Source organism: Poeciliopsis prolifica, unplaced genomic scaffold (assembly GCF_027474105.1).
Source record: "Poeciliopsis prolifica strain line A6 unplaced genomic scaffold, Auburn_PproV2 SCAFFOLD013, whole genome shotgun sequence".
Classification (NCBI taxonomy): Eukaryota; Metazoa; Chordata; class Actinopteri; order Cyprinodontiformes; family Poeciliidae; genus Poeciliopsis; species Poeciliopsis prolifica.
In genome coordinates this window covers 1605002-1620698 of record NW_026562388.1, presented here as the reverse complement: position 1 = coordinate 1620698, position 15697 = coordinate 1605002, and the positions used below count along the sequence as shown (strand labels likewise).

Sequence of the window (15697 nt, the reverse complement as noted above, 5' to 3'; positions counted from 1 at the left end):
TATATATATTTGAAGATGGAGTCGCCTGTTTTATGGATCTAATGGAGGCAGCAAATCCCTGTAATCCTCATTTAAATATAATGACAATAAAAGCAGAGCTCCTCTCATGTCCTGTGTAAATGAGGCTGCGTTTCTCTGTCATGTTTTGCTGCAGGTGGAGGGGTGATGCTGCTGGTCTACGAATATATGTCGAAGTGGTTGCAGAAACACTGGTAACGAGAAAACCACAGAAGAGAAACAAAAGCCTGTAATTCCTGTTCCAAATTTATTCCTCATTGACAGAATTGGTGACTCACCACGAAGCCTTTGGTTTTGCTTTTTTGTTGTTTTTTTTCTAAGATTCATAAAAATACCAAAACAGTGTTTCCATATTCGGGCGATGCATCTGTCTCACTAATAAAAGTTGTGTAAACCAGTAGCACAATAGGTTTTCATCACCAAAAAGTATTTCTATTTTTTATTTCATCAGTTCCAGAATAGACAAAGCTGTGCAAACTTTATAAAGTGACCTTTGTAATGGAGCTCTAAATTTATTAGTCAAAATATCAGGTTTTTTTTTTTTTGTACTACTCTGTTTGTCCCCAACTTGTTTAAAATGGATCAGAGTTTGCTTTTTGTTGTTTTTTGTTTTGTTTTTATTTTTATTTTACAAAAATGGACTGAATAAATAGGTAGTTCCCTTCACTTTACGGCATCTCTTCTGTTATTCCCTCTTTTGTCCAGATGGAGCCGGTGGTAGATGATTCCAATATTTTAATTCTTAATACATTTGAAAACTAATTTTTTTTTTTAATTAAAAAAAAAAAAAAAGATTATTTAAAGCACTAAAAACGTCATTTAAACTTCTCTGAATGAATGAGTTAAATGTAACTAACTTTGTAAACCAACATTAATGACACAAACACACACGGTAAAGACAGGAAGGTTCTCTTCCTCTTTGGTTCTACAACGCGAAGAATTGCATCGGTTTTAAAGTCGACTTTTACATCAGTGACTTTTCTTCTTAACCCCCCTCCACCCCCGAGAGTTTTATTGTGCTGTTTTTGTTTGAGGGATGCACATAGTTTCTGTCATCATAAACATGCGCTTGTTCTTATTTTAACAGTCACATACTTTACCTATCTCATGGAATAGATTCAAGCTAATTAGTGAGTTTTATAGACAAAAAAAAAAATAAACATAGGAATAACTTAATTTAAATCACTTGCAGTCCAAACAATTTGTGTACTTGTTCATGTGTAAAGTATATAATATATATATATATATATATATATATATATATATATATATATATATATATATATATATATATATATATATATTTATATATATATATATATATATATATATATATATATATATCTATATATAGATATAGATATATATATATCTATATATAGATATATATATCTATCTATAGATAGATATATATATCTATATATAGATATATATATCTATCTATAGATAGATATATATATCTATCTATAGATAGATATATAGAGATATATATATATATATATATATATATATATATATATATATATATATATATATATATATATATATATATAATATATATATATCTATATATATATAGTTATAGATATATATATAGATATATATATATATATATATATATATATATATATATATAGATATATATATATATATATATATAGATATAGATATATATATATAACATAATTCAAAGTAGCCACATCATACCATGCGAATTCCCCTCATGTGAATTTGTGCTTTTGCTTTCTGTTTATAACCACTGTGGTAATGCAGTTCTTTAAAAAAGGTATTTACACCACGTAGGATTTTTCACACTTTTCCACGTTGAATCCAGATAAACTGCCTTTCATTGGAATTTCATGTGAGAAACCAGCAGAAAGCAAACCATGACTGTGACATGGAGAGAAAAAGATTCGTGACTCTTGATATTTTCTACAAACTAAACTCTGAAAACAGATCTGGGGTCTATTTGTACTTGACCCCGGAGAGACAGCACTATGTGGAGCTTTTCACCTCAACCAGCTTTTCACCTAAAGAGGCTGACGTCTTTTACCTTTTCTTTTGTGGAAAAAAAAAAAAAGAGAAACAGAAAAACTTCTAAAACCTGTATATTTTAAAATGAAATGTACATTGAAAAGCATTAGTTGATTCTTTGTCATTATGAGCCAACTTTATTAAAGATCCATTTTTGAAGGTCCAAAGAGCCGCAGGTTGGAGAGCCATGAACTGAGCCGTCCAATCACAGCTTTGACTGCATGTTCATGTACGTTGAAGTCAACCTGAGGACTTTCTAGCATTGACCACTATTTAGTGTCATCCATATTCTCATTGTCTCCAATCAGCTTCCCTCTCTGTACAACAGGAAGCACCAAAGCATGATGGTGTTGGTCACTGCGGGGGTGACATGCAATGTCAGCTTTGACATAACTCTTTCCACCTAGAGCTTCGTGCATTTTGTCAATTTGACCTCTTGTGTCCCTCTTCCAAAAACGCCTTTCTTCTTTTTATCTTTCCATAAATGTCAGACTGGAGCAGTGCTCAGCTAACAGATTCTCCCACCTGAGCTGTGGACCTGTGGCAGCTCCTCCATAGTCACCTTGATTCTCTTGGCATTCTCTCTTATCAGGGCTCTGCGACCTTCACAGCCTAAAGCGCAGTTTCCTCTCGGGCCAGCCGAGCAAAACTTGCTTAGAGCTGCAAATGTCGCAAAACTACTTGGGGGGAAAAAAGACAACTTGTAATTTTTGGTGAATATATCTACACTAGAAAATTTATTTTTTTTAAGGACCAACATTTTATCTATGTTTTTTTCTGATCTAAAATAAAGATAAACATAAAATTTTGCAAGAAACAGAAAAAAAACCCAGCTGAAACCTGCATTTCTTGTTATATGCAGGTTTTATGTATTTAAAAATGTTAGTTAGTTTTGTGTGACTTTTAGCCAAAGTCATGAAGATTGATTGCAGACGATATACAGACTCCCATGAAAGCTCCGAAGCTTGAAATGTAACCTTTTTTAACCTAACCCGGATTTAAACAGCGTCGATCCTGACCCGCCTGCTGTATTCCTCAAAACTCTGAGGCCTTCACAGAGCGGGCTTCATGTTCAAGTTAAATTACACACAGGTGTACTATTTGACTCAATTTTCTTTAAGGATGTCCAATTAAAATGGGGCTTAAATGCAAACACTCACCGCTGTTTTTTTTTTTTTTTTTTTCAGATTTTTGTCTTTAAAGTATTTAGAAAACCTTTTCCTCTCACTTCAGTTTTGCACTAGTTTGTGTTGATCACAATGACATGAAATCCCAACAGAAGGCATTATAGTTAGTTTTTCTGACATGTGAAAGAGCTTTAGAGAAATAAGTATGTTTTCATAATTTGATCACTTTGCTACTTTCAGAATAATATCATTTATTCATCACATTTTCTATGAAATTACTATTTTCGACCTTTCCATGATCTGAAATTGACCTTTTTTTCTAACTAGACATAAAAAAATTGAGTTTTGTTTCCATGTTTTGTTAAAAAGTGAAAGGCTGAACCAGCGTGCTCCTCATGCACTCATGCGAGCTGCGATCGGGATGCATTTTTCTCCCGTGCCCTAATGGCCGACTTCTGCTGTCACACATCCGTCTTTCCTGCTCGTGTTTCAGCCCGGCGCTGATATAAGCGTATCGGCTTTCCCCAGTTTACCGCGCCGTCACTCGCCTCTCGTCTCCCCGCCATCCTAGCCTTTTGTTGTTTGACTAGCTGTCAGCCGAACAAGTGGCGCTTGCCAGCTGAGTGTCAGTCTCTTCCGTGTCTTGAGCGTAGCTTCCAGTACAAGCTAAAACAACACGCTTTAGAAAAATTCTAATGAGGCCTCGGGTTTCGACGGAGGGTGTGGGGAGCTCGCCTTCACGTTCCCTCCCTCAGCCCACATATCTTTTCCACAAATATGCGATCTCGCAACACACCTGTCCGATAGCTGCGGTGCGTCATGGCTGCCCTCGATGACACTTATCGTGACCTTATCTGGTAGCTTCGACCGAGCCACGTTGGCATTTGACAGCGGCCCCCTCAATGTGGGAGTTTTCATCTGCGCCAAACTAAAACGGCTGCTGCTTTTTTTTTTTTTTTATTCTTTTTTTTTTTCTTTTGTCGCCCGGGACGTGTGGTGATAGATGAACAACCGTGGCTTGCAGACTGATGAAATCGTAAGCGCCCAACCTGTCCTTTTTTCGTAATGAAGCGCTCAGCGTTCGATGTTTGTTTCGGGCCTGACAGCTTGCAACAGGCACGCCCAAAATTGCCGGTAGCTAGGCAACAAAGCCACCTTCAACTGAATTCCCCGCACATCTTGATCACTATAAATCAGCGAAGTATGCGGCCTCCAGTCGAAGCGCTTCACCTCGGTGGTTCCACTTTGACAAACCTGCAATCTGCGCTCGGCTCTCCCTGTGTTTTCCAAGGCAAACACAGTCGGTGATTAATGTGCATTAAAATCTACCACAGTGAGGATGCATGTGCGCACAAAGACATGCTGGGTTCGTCTCTGCTGATTTCTTTTCTCCCCCAGCCTCCGCCCTCCACCTCTCTCAAAATCCCAAGTTTGAGAGGTTATGCTCACCTGTCTGCTCGACGTTGTTGTTTTAAGACATTAGGAAAACACTCTGGCTGTCGTCAGCTTCTTTTAAAAGTGCTCACTGAGCAGAAGCACGCATGGAGCTCTGTGTTCAGCCAGTGTCAACATTCTCTGCTCTGTGTTACCCTGCAAAAACCGAAGGCTGTCTTGTTTCTGATTGCATGTGAAGAAGTAAGGATAACCATATGACACTGAAGTCAGACTCAACATAATTAATTATAAACACGTGTCGGCCCCTATTTTCAAAACTACATCTTGTAGACCCATAAAGCCGAGCAGCAACGGCTTTTGAGCACCTTTTTTGAAAATGCATTTGTCACGCGGCCTTTAGATGAGGTCAAATTCTAATGTTTTGAGTCAAAGGAGGCCATTTTCTTTTTGTTGGTTTTTTTGTTTTGTTTTTTTTTTTTACTTTTTTTTGTTCTTAGATGAAAAAGTTGACTTTAAAACGCCATCCAACCCTCTCCTACGAGCAAAAGAGTCATTAGCTGTTGGCGATAGTTGGTCTTCGGTTAGAGGATGGTGGCGATGGCCAGGCTCGGCAGTCTGCACGTCGCTGCCTCCCTCCCACCCCCGATGCGATGTGGTTCACATACGGTCAAACACTGCGACCGTGAGCAACGGTCCGTGACCACTGGATGCGGGGAGAGGTGCTTTCCAAGTCAAATCAGCTCCTGCATGGGGCGGACTGTTGGCACTGCGACGCGGAGGCACTGTTTATGCTGCGACACGAGACGGATAGACAAAAAGAAAGAAAGAAAAAAAAAAAGTTTCCTCAGCAGCAATATAGGAGGAACAGAAAGGGAGCAGGTGAGCAGCTTTATCAAGACATCAATCTGCGCCTCCACGCCGCAGCGCAGTTTGTTTAAATCCCCAGTTTCCACTGCAGGGCTAGACGGGGCTTGCTAGACTCGCAGATGAATAATTTATTACTCCACACTTTCTGCAGATTTCGAAATCTGTAGAAAGCGTTTCTTTTCTTGTTTTGCTTTGTTTCTTTGACTTTCTGCAAACCCGTCAGACATGAACTTCACTTACTTAACGAACGCAGCGAGCTGCTCCCGCAGCAACAGGCCCCGGCTTGACCCCTTATCTGCCTCATGCCCCGTCGATTGGCCCCCGTACGGCGGCGTTTAAGTTTGCCGTTCGTTCCACACAACGCAAAACCCCGCACAAACATTTGAAATCACAAAATAAGCTGAAACTTATTCTGTCATGAATACAAATGGAGGTTTAAATGGACAACATGACTTTGTAATTTACAAACGAAAATGGAGCTGTTTTAAGGGTCCGATTTTTTGTAAGTGTAAAAAACAAGTGTTATTTTCTTTTAATGTGAAATATATAGTCAAGCCCAATATTATTCATACCTCTGGCAGATTTAAGCTTGTAATATGTTTTTCTTCTACTTTGATTAACATTGACTGGACGTTTGCGAGTCGCGCAGTTATTGTCCAAACTTGAATCTGATTGAAAAAGTGAAAAGACTCAATCGGACGCAAACTTTTTGACTGAATGAAAATAAATCTACATTTGAATTATTTTGGTATTTAGCTGCACTTCCAACAGTTCTAGGGATAATAATAAAATATCTACATAGTCATTGCCCTGATGTAACCACAATTTTTTACACTTTCTGCACGTCAGGCACAGTGCAGATTTCTTATTACTTTCAACCCAGATAAATAGATGTGATGAGGTAAGAAGACACGTTGGCCAGCAAAGCATGTGCTGCTTTGCTGGCCAACGTTGCAGTATGTTGCGATGAACTCGGCGCACTCAAATTCTTTCTGATGGACTACCCAATGAGGCATGACACATGGAAATCAAAAACGCAGACTTTGAGGGCCTGCTCGCTGTTTTCATTTGGTTTTTGTTTATGAAAAGCAGCTTCCTAATCATGTAAATCGGACCAGAGTGCCAGAATAAACCAAAATGTAGCAGCGATGGAATAAAATGAGATGCTGAAAAACATTTCTCTTTTCTTTTTTCCCCGCGACGGGGTGTGTACCGTATGTCGTCCGCGTTAGAACCCCGGATCCCCCAAAACAAGCAGGAATGCCCCGGGGAAAAGAATCGGTAAACAGCCAAACAATTTAATAAGATACATTCAATTTCACTGTGCAACATTTGTCAATTGTTAATGCTCTGCAACATAATTCCAATTCTGTCCTAATGTGCATGGAGACTCCCATGCATTCTGCAACGCTAATTGCACTTCATTCAACGTACCTTAACCTAAATAAATAAGACTTCTGTGTGGAGCTCTTTCTTTGGCTACACTTTTAGTGAAGTGGGAAAAAGCAATGCTCCATTTATAAAATCATAAACAACAACAACAAAAAAGCATACAAACTTAAAAAAAAAAAAAAAAGCAATAGTAATTTACAAGCACCCTGAAACACTCATGCAAAGTGTTTTTCTTTAGGTTGATTGTATATTTCTGAAGTCGTACATTACCCCGTTTTTGCCCAAAGAGTGTGCAGTAAAGAATCTGAGCGGAATAGTGTTGATGGGTGGAGAGTGGTGGTCACGCACTTGTCCCTTCAGAACACCTGCTCTGCGAGTCCTTTTAGACAACGAGTTTGTTGTGTCGACCGTTTTACTCCATCGGCCTTCGGTCTCGCCGTGTTGAGTTTGGAGTGCGGCGGGGAAGGTCGAGGGAGAGCGTCCCGCGCTCGGCGGCGGTTCTCAGTCCTTCATAGAAGGGTGACTGCAAGAGCGAAACGACAAGACTCGAAGTCCGTTGTCCTGTCCCGTCCACTCACCCTCGCATCCCCCCACCCGCCGCCGCTGTCCCCCCCTCAGACTCTGTCCGTCTCTAGTCCTCGGAGGGAACGCTCAAAGCACCGATGCGGCGACCGGGTGGACGGCGTCCCGGTTCGCCGCCATGTTCTTGAAGGCCAGAGGGCCAGCGAGGTCACAGCTGTGGGGAGATAGAGCACTGCCACTGGCCGGCTGCCATGTGGGTCCGGTCACATAGGCCGACGTGGTGGCGCTGTACCCCATGTAGGGTGACACTTGGGTGGGAGGGTGGTAGGGAGGGATGCTGGGCGCTGTGACATAGCTGTTCGCTGTGGGCAATCCACTCGGCGTCTGGAAACGAGAAGGGAAAAATCCAGATTAAATCTGCAACGCGGATCAAAAACGTCAAATTTAATCCAGTCGTCTTTTGTTGTTGTCCTCAACCGAGTCTTGTTTATGAGTCGCTTTGTTAAAATCAATGAAACGGATGTCATTTGTTGGCCACACTTTTCTTAATTTTGGTCACTCTAAGATTTGGGAAAGTTTGAAAAAGCTATATATCCCACACACATGCACGCATACACACATACATACACATACACTGCGGCTTTAGAAGCAAGCTGTGGCAATAAGTGAAAGTAATATCGGTTGAATTATAAACAGCAGACCTAAATCCCTAACTTCACAGCCACCACATAAAAATCCCACTGTCCCAAATTTTGATGAAAGTATGAATGATCAATTATGCGCGCTCACACTCCTGCCACACATTAAAGGAGCATAACAACCATACATGGGTGGCTGCACTGTTTTTTTTTTTTTTTTTGCTCTGAAAGTGGACGTTTCTCTGTCAGCGTCCACATACCACACCAGCCGATGGAGTACAGGCTTGTTGGGGGACGCCACAAAACAGATGTCATGATAGATTTGTGGGGGTGCGGGGAGGTGGGGGAGAAGAAGAGGAAATATGATAGAAAATGAGGAAAGGGAGGGCGACGGCGGCGCAGCAACAGGATTCAACTGGAGGATTTCAATTTTGATCATGGAGACAGAATTTCTTCTCATGGGTGGTCTAGCTAGTGCTAGCACAAATATGTTATTAGTTTTCATAACTGGGATTTTTTTCCCCGCACTGACATGCCTGTCTAAAATGGTTTTAAAAAAGTATATATATAAGTATTTATATATATGCATCATTCAAAATGTATCTTTTAGCCGTTACACATAGGTACGTTAAAGGTGTCGGAGGAACGCGGAGGTCCTGGAAAGGTCGTTTGAAAATGGCTCAAATTTTCCATCATAGGTTCGAAATCCTTTTAAATGCCAGGCAGAATGCTGAAGTGACCTTAATTTACTCCAGGTGTACAGATCAAAGAGTGACATAGCGCCCCCCATCCCAATTCTGTTGCTGCACACTGCTGAGCAGTCGGCTGAAAGAACGCTAGCAATCTTTTGCCATATTTTCAAGAGAGTCGGCTGCTTAAAAAAAAAAAAGAAAGCGTAGAACGATGGAATCAGTAATGACATAAAAATTAAATGAGAGCCCTAATCCACAATTAATAAAGTACATTTTTAAGATTTTTAAAAATATATCAGTAAGATAAGAAAGAGCGTAGTGTCTGTAAACCAGAGTGGCTACCTGAGCAGATAACCAGACTAATTAACCAGCTGTTCGCCACATTTTATATTTTTTGCTCCTTAATTAGCAATATGGCCGAAAGTTCAATTTAAAGCATTTTTATTCTATATTTTTACTTAATCTGTGTACCAAAATTGCAATACATATTTTATTTTTTTTACATTAACTCACAAAAACTTTAGCTTTCAGTATGCTAGGTTCACAGTCATTCACAGCAGTTGCTTTTCTGTTTTAAATGAAAGCAATTGAAATGACGCTACACTTTTTAAAAATGCCTTTTGTGTGACTTTGGTGTTTTGTTCTCAACTTTGTCACGACAGGAGAATGTCACACAGGCCTGCCATTATAAGCCGCGTAGATAGAGCGAGATTTTTTTCTTTTTAGTTGCTTTTTTAGCTCATAGCAGGCTGCAAAGTCCCATCTGCGGAATGGTGCCAAGCGCATGTCTTATACAATTTTCTCAGAGGTAAAGTACAACACAGCAGCTGCACACACACAGAACACGGCCCATCCTGATTGCATCATTTTGCTGGCTCTCTGCTTCTTCTTTTTTTTTCCTCCCTCCTTCCTTTTCTGCACATTTTTAAAGTAGATCAACTGCTGTATTTTTGGCCCACGTGACGTAATAATAACTGAATTGCTTTATTACTTTTTATTAATTACGTTGACATAATTCGCTACAAAAGACACATCAGATTAAAAGCAGATCAAAATGAACTTGACTAAAATGAAATAATTTTTGAATGTACCTAGTGCATTGGCTCCAGCTTTTATTACGCCGCTGTAAAGCCAGATTTCTGTTCATCTTTATGCCCGATTAAGATTCAAACGCCTTCCATTAATCCCACTGTTTATTATTTAAATCAGTGTTGTGGCTTCAGCGTTCCTTAACTTTTTTGGGGGGGTGGGGAGGAAGCATGAGGCCTGCTTCCCTCTAAGGCAGCTAAGCAGCATCCACCCCGACTTCCACTCCAACACAGCTCGATGATGCTGCCCATGTTTCCATGGATACCTCTGTCCCTCCCTGCGGAGCCTCGAGGCTACCTGTTTCCAACCGCAGCGTCTGGCCCTGCAGACACACGACCTGCTGGCCTCCTCTGTGTTTTCAGTTGAATCTCCCCTGCTCATGCTCGAGCTAAAAATAAACTGCGGAATAGTCCTTTAAACTGGTTAACTCCTGGCTGCCAAAGTCAGGGGGGGAAAAATCAGGCCTGATTCTTAAGGGAATGTTTGTCATTTGAAAACACAGCAGCTGTACATGTTTGCACGACTCTCCAATGGCTGCAAGTATTTTTTTTTTTTTTTTGCTTTCTTTTTATTCCTTCTATTTAAACTCATACTGCTTGAATTTAATTCCCTACTTAAGTATTTTATTTTATTTTATTTATTTATTTTGTGATATCTGTCTACCAAGTGATGTTTTGGCAGCGCGCTCAAAGCGACATCCCCAGATAGATTTGTTGCACGTTGAGCCTGAAATTTGATGAAGTGGGACGATCAATCACGCCTCGTGGACATCTCTCGAGATTTTTGCTCGTACTTGTCAAGTAAAGAGGGGAAAGAGAAAAACAAATCCACGCGCCAATGCGCCGTCACCAAAACGAGCCTTTTATCGCAATTTACGCAAAATTATGATCCGCGTTTTGTGTCCAAAACTTAGAAAGGCAAATGAAATTCTGATTTTTTTTATTATTATTATTTTATTTTATTTTAATTTATGGTAAAAATTTAAAAATAAACAGCTTACTTTAAAATATACATGTGATTTACTTTTGCCTTGTGGCCAAAATAAGTAATTTACTCTCATGTCTTGAGGCCTATTTTGCGCCTTTCACAAGTCAGAGTAACATTAGAAATGCGCTGTTGAAATAGAGCATTGATTTCCCTGTTATCTTCAAATTACTGTGACAGCGGAATTTATCCAACACAAAGTAATATATATATATATATATATATATATATATATATATATATATATATATATATATATATATATATATATATATATATATATATAAAATCATTTTTAAACAAAAACATGAAATGAAAATGCAAAGAATGTTTCTGGAAACATAAATTGTCCAACCTTTTGCGCGCCACTGTTGCAAATCTGATTTATATTTGAAAAAAAAAATTGTGCAACAGGCATTTTAAAAAAAATTACTCCACATATTTGTAAAAATCTCATAATTGTCACGAGGACGTAGGCGTCCTCGTGGACCTGTTGACGTGCATGTAAGTGTGTTTTGGGGGGTTGGGGTGACAGTTAAAGGGTTAATAGCTTAAACACTCACGGCTGCTTTAAGTCGCTCACATTAAATCAATTACTCTGTGCTCGAATAATATACCAAAACCCCCCCTCCCCCCCCTCCAAAAAAAATCTGACTAATAATTTTTCAGGAGGGTTTTTTTTTTATGAGTGGAAATACGTTGCAATTTAATTTAAACCCATAATATTATTTTATGAAACCTCTTTGACTTGTCAGTTGCTGAATAAATAATCCCCAAAAGAAACGATCAAGCAGCAGGACCAACGGAAAATGCTGCTTGTAAAATGAAAAAATAATAATAATAATAATAATACTGAAGCGCACCATTAATGTGCTAACCTGCAATGCATGTTGGTGGTTTTTGAAAGGGTGGTGGGGGGGAGAGGGGAGGAAGGAGGACTTCAAGCCATATAATTATTTTGGAAGGAAAAAAAAAATCAAGACTGCTATAAATAGATGGGGGGGAGAAAAAAATCTGAGTTACAAAAAGTGACTGATTTAAAAAAAAAAAAAGGAAAAAAAAAAGAGACATGTCCACATTTTGGTTTTGTTTTTGTTTTTTTTACCTGTGTGAATTTTGCTTCGTGTGGCTCTAAATGCACCTTATCCACGCCATTGACTAGAGACGAACTCGCTGGTGGGAAATTACTCCTGTTTATTGCGCTCCACTCTTCTAGTTTGGCGCTGGGAAAGGATGAACTGTCACTAACTGGGGGAGGGGGGGAAGAGGAGAGGTAGAGAAGAGAAAAAGAAGAACAGGGACGTCAGGAAGGGCTTTTCGAAAGGGAACTCTTGAGGAGAAAGAGAGGAGAAAGAGAGGCGGCCCTGGTCGCTGCTGCTCTCGCTCCCATCAGCCGAAGGTTAGCCAGGCTGCAGAAGACAATAACCCTCTGACTTTTCTCTCTCTCTCTCTCTCTCTCTCGCTCTCTCTTTTGCGCCAAAAAAATTATATAATATATAGAAAATGATGCTTAAATAAGGTTTAATCTGAAACAAATTTTTCTGTGTTTTGAAAATTAATAGTCATAGATTTAAAAATGTCACGAGTCCATTCAACATGAGCCAGAGTATTTGAGAGCGTTTTAAGAAAAAAACAAGGAAAATGGGAGCTTCTTTTTTACGTGTTAAGGTCATGCGGTTAGCCTGGAGTGTTTGGGGATTTATATATATATATATATATATATATATATATATATATATATATATATATATATATATATATATATATATATATATAAATTCATATAAAGCTCAGGTGAAAGTGCAGGCTGTGTCACTGGACTCTACCGTGAGTCAGTCCATGCAATCTTTCTGAGTGACTTGAAATGTACTTCCTCCCTTTTCGTGCGTAATGGACAATCCTTCCCAGCGTTTACCGCCGAGAGAGCTGCAACCCCATGTTGTAGAACATTGGAACAAAATTCACACTTCCGAAGCTAAAATAAAAAGTCTGCCTGCCTCCCTGCAAATCAAATCTCAGCAGCTTTGCATTTGGTGCTCACAGGTCAAACGCCTGCGCGCACTTCTGAGTCTGTGCGCATGAAAAAAAAAAAAAACAAACCCAACAACAAACAAATCGACCTACGAGTCTCTTTTGACCCCCACCTTTCACAAGGTCTCAGTTCACTTTTTTTTTTTTTTTTACTTTTTTTTTGTGCAAAACGCGAGATCCGCGCGAAAACCTTCAAAACCTGCAGCCACGAGACATCTGCAAGTGATTTTGGAAATGCATAAATTGTTTAGAGAGGCAGCCTTTCAAAAACACAATCCCCCCCCCCCCCCTGTGTGAGTTCTTCTCGCAGATATCTGCCTCGCGTTCGTCTCGTTTGGGCCGCTTAAGTTACAGATATACGTCGTTAATATGACGGCGGTGGAAGTGGAGAGGAGCCCGGAACCCTGACAGCACTTCCCCTCCTGCCCCTGGTAAACAAGCTGCTGAGCCCGAGCCCACCATTAACACTGATTTATGCCGGATCCTGTTTCACTGTTTCCAAAACATCTGCGGTCGTGTTGAAGGGGGTTGTGGAGTGGAGGGGTGTGGGGTGTGTGTGAGGGGCGTGGGGGGGGGGGGGGGGTAGGCAAAGTCATCTGGGCCTTTACCTGCATGTGTCACACAGACTGGACTACAAAACACGAGGCTCTGGCTGTGCTGGGAAACGCGGCTCTGCGCCAAAGAAACACCGAACAAATTCTGACGCGTTTGACCTGAAAGCAGAATGTCCCCAAGAACCGCATGAACACTCTAGAGCAGCAAACTAACGATATATTATTATTATTATTATTATTATTACTATTATTATTCCTATTATTATTATTTTATTATTATTATTATTATTATTATTATTATTATTATTATTATTATTAATCAATTACTACTTTGGAAGCTGCACACACATACACACACTCACACACACACTAACCCCTAAAGCTTGTTCAGATGTGATGTGGTGAGTAACAGTAACAGGCCTGTGCGCAGCCTTGCTTACTTTGTTGCTCTGTGATCGATCGAATCCCCAGAATATCTGTGACAGAATGCGAGGAGGGCCATATCCTGTGCATGGCCATGTGTCCGGGAAGGGTGGGCATGCCGGGGGGATTGGGTACTTTAGACGCCGGGTAGGAGTACAAGTGGTTGTAAGGTAGCGAGGGCTGAGGCGGCGGGTGAGGCGCCTGCTTGCCGGACTCGTACTGACTCTGCTGCGCCAGATTCCCGATCTTGTTCCGCAGGATCCGGCTGATGGAGCTCACGGAGGGCAGGTTGAACTTGTCGCACACGCCGTCCGCCAGCAGCCTGTCCCGGATCTCCCAGGCGAAAATCCCCGGGTCCCGTTGCTTGTAAGTCCGTATGTGCTTGACGACGGTGGGCGTGGTGACGCGCGGCTTGCTGCCCCCGATGGCCCCCGGCAGGATGGAGCCGGTCTCGTTGTAGCGCGCCAGGATCTTGCTCACGCAGCCGTGGGAGACGCGCAGCTGGCGGCTGATGTCGCACGGTCGGATCCCGAGCTGCGCCAGCTCCACGATGCGCAGGCGGATGGCGTTCGGGAGAGGCCGGCCGTTCACGAAGACACCGCCGAGCTGGTTCACCTCACCGAAGGCAGGTTCTAGTGTTGAAAACAGGCAGAGGAGAGGGCTGTGAGACATGACGCTAATGGCCAAAACACACGCACACACACACGCACACACACACACAAGCATACACGCACCCTCTCTCTCACACACACTCTCACACACACACCCGGGTCTCACACATCTGACATGATGGAAGCGATTTGACACAATCTGATTTCTGGGTGAACTAATGAAGCAGATGGAAGCTTTTTACTCCGCTTATAAACTTTTTTATAGCTGTTTTTAAAAAGCCCACAAAGGAACATTTTATGCTTTCGTCTCAGAAAAATTTTCGCTTTGATTTGGAAGCTAATCAGTACGAGTTATGAGAGATGTTTGTTGGTATTAACACGGTCCAAACGCCACGCGGACGCCCCCCGAAAGACCCGTGCGTGACTGTCGACTAACAGTTTTCCGCCTGAAACGGCAACCACCCCAAAAAAAAGAAGACAAAAAAAAAAAAAAAGAAAAATCTCCCCGGATTTTCTCACCTTCCTACTAGAACCGATTGCTGCATCCTCCCCGTTTAGACGGGAGAGAAACGGACAGTCGAACTCACCCATCGTGTTGAAGCCGCAAAGGAAGTACACGGTGTCCGCTCTGTGCCGCCTCCGTGGGTCCTGCCGCGCGTCCAGCGTGTCCGCGCTCGAGTGGGGGAAGAAAAAAAATAAATAAATAAATACAACCCACTTCTCGTGCGACAAAATGAAGAAGAGGGGACAAAATTCTCTTTCTGTTTCCCGAAGGCGCCGGAGACAGGCTTACATTTCAATCTGTTGAAATCAGGGAGGCCGGGCTTCCCGGAGCGTCTGCGCCCGCTCATTGGCCCGCCTCTCCAATCCGCGGTCGGGATCGCGCTGCGCTGTCTGCCATTGGTGAGGGGGGAGACGTTTGACATGACAGTTTCATCTCTCGCCTCCTCCCCGTTCCTGACACCCCCCCCCCTTCCCCCTCCTCAACACACACACACACACACACACACACACACACACACACACACACACACACACCTCTAAAAGATGGGGACAGCCAACATGTAGGTGTTTGTTATTGAGACAGATAGGGTGGGTTTTACGCAGAATCAAGATTCTAGATTAGATCGTTCGCCCACTGAAGAGTGATGGGCAGCAAATGAATTAAATTACAATTAAATAAATAAATAAATATGGCTCCTGTTGGGGATAATCAGGGATATCCCATCTGCAAAAAAAACCCAGAAATGGTTCCATTTAATATCGGTTGCACATTAAATTTTTCATTGTAATTAGTAATAATGACTTATTATTGATAAT

At 41.3% G+C, this 15697-nt stretch overlaps 2 protein-coding genes across 4 annotated transcripts in view; one reads left to right on the top strand and one right to left on the bottom strand.

The window, feature by feature from the left end:
- Positions 1-684, top strand: part of slc25a21 (solute carrier family 25 member 21) — a 112442-nt gene extending 111758 nt beyond the window's left edge. The window contains exon 11 of the mRNA XM_055038138.1: positions 155-684. Within this exon, the coding sequence (XP_054894113.1) occupies positions 155-216 (62 nt within the window). The 3' untranslated portion in view covers positions 217-684. The remainder of the gene's footprint in view (positions 1-154) is intronic.
- Positions 685-6723: 6039 nt separating this feature from the next.
- On the bottom strand, positions 6724-15223 carry pax9 (paired box 9). 3 transcript variants are annotated; one of them, XM_055038940.1, is made up of 5 exons: positions 15171-15223; positions 14965-15050; positions 13784-14398; positions 11864-12006; positions 6724-7739 (listed from the first exon to the last, which is right to left on the bottom strand). In XM_055038940.1, the coding sequence occupies exons 2-5, from the start codon at positions 14966-14968 to the stop codon at positions 7485-7487; spliced, it is 1017 nt and encodes a 338-aa protein (XP_054894915.1). In that variant the 5' UTR covers positions 14969-15050; positions 15171-15223; the 3' UTR covers positions 6724-7484. The 3 variants fall into 3 exon arrangements, with proteins under 3 accessions (XP_054894915.1, XP_054894914.1, XP_054894916.1); XM_055038939.1 differs by lacking the exon at positions 15171-15223 and having other exon boundaries at positions 14965-15159; XM_055038941.1 differs by lacking the exons at positions 11864-12006; positions 15171-15223 and having other exon boundaries at positions 14965-15159.
- Positions 15224-15697: the final 474 nt, after the last annotated feature.

Bases quoted from the DNA above. Each gene is read 5' to 3' on its own strand.
- pax9 (XM_055038940.1), bottom strand. The intron at 12,007-13,783 runs GTAAGCAAGGCT...CCCCTCCCCCAG, and splicing joins ATCGATCACAGAGCAACAAA to TTAGTGACAGTTCATCCTTT. The intron at 7,740-11,863 runs GTAAAAAAAACA...TCTCGTTTCCAG, and splicing joins ACGAAGCAAAATTCACACAG to ACGCCGAGTGGATTGCCCAC.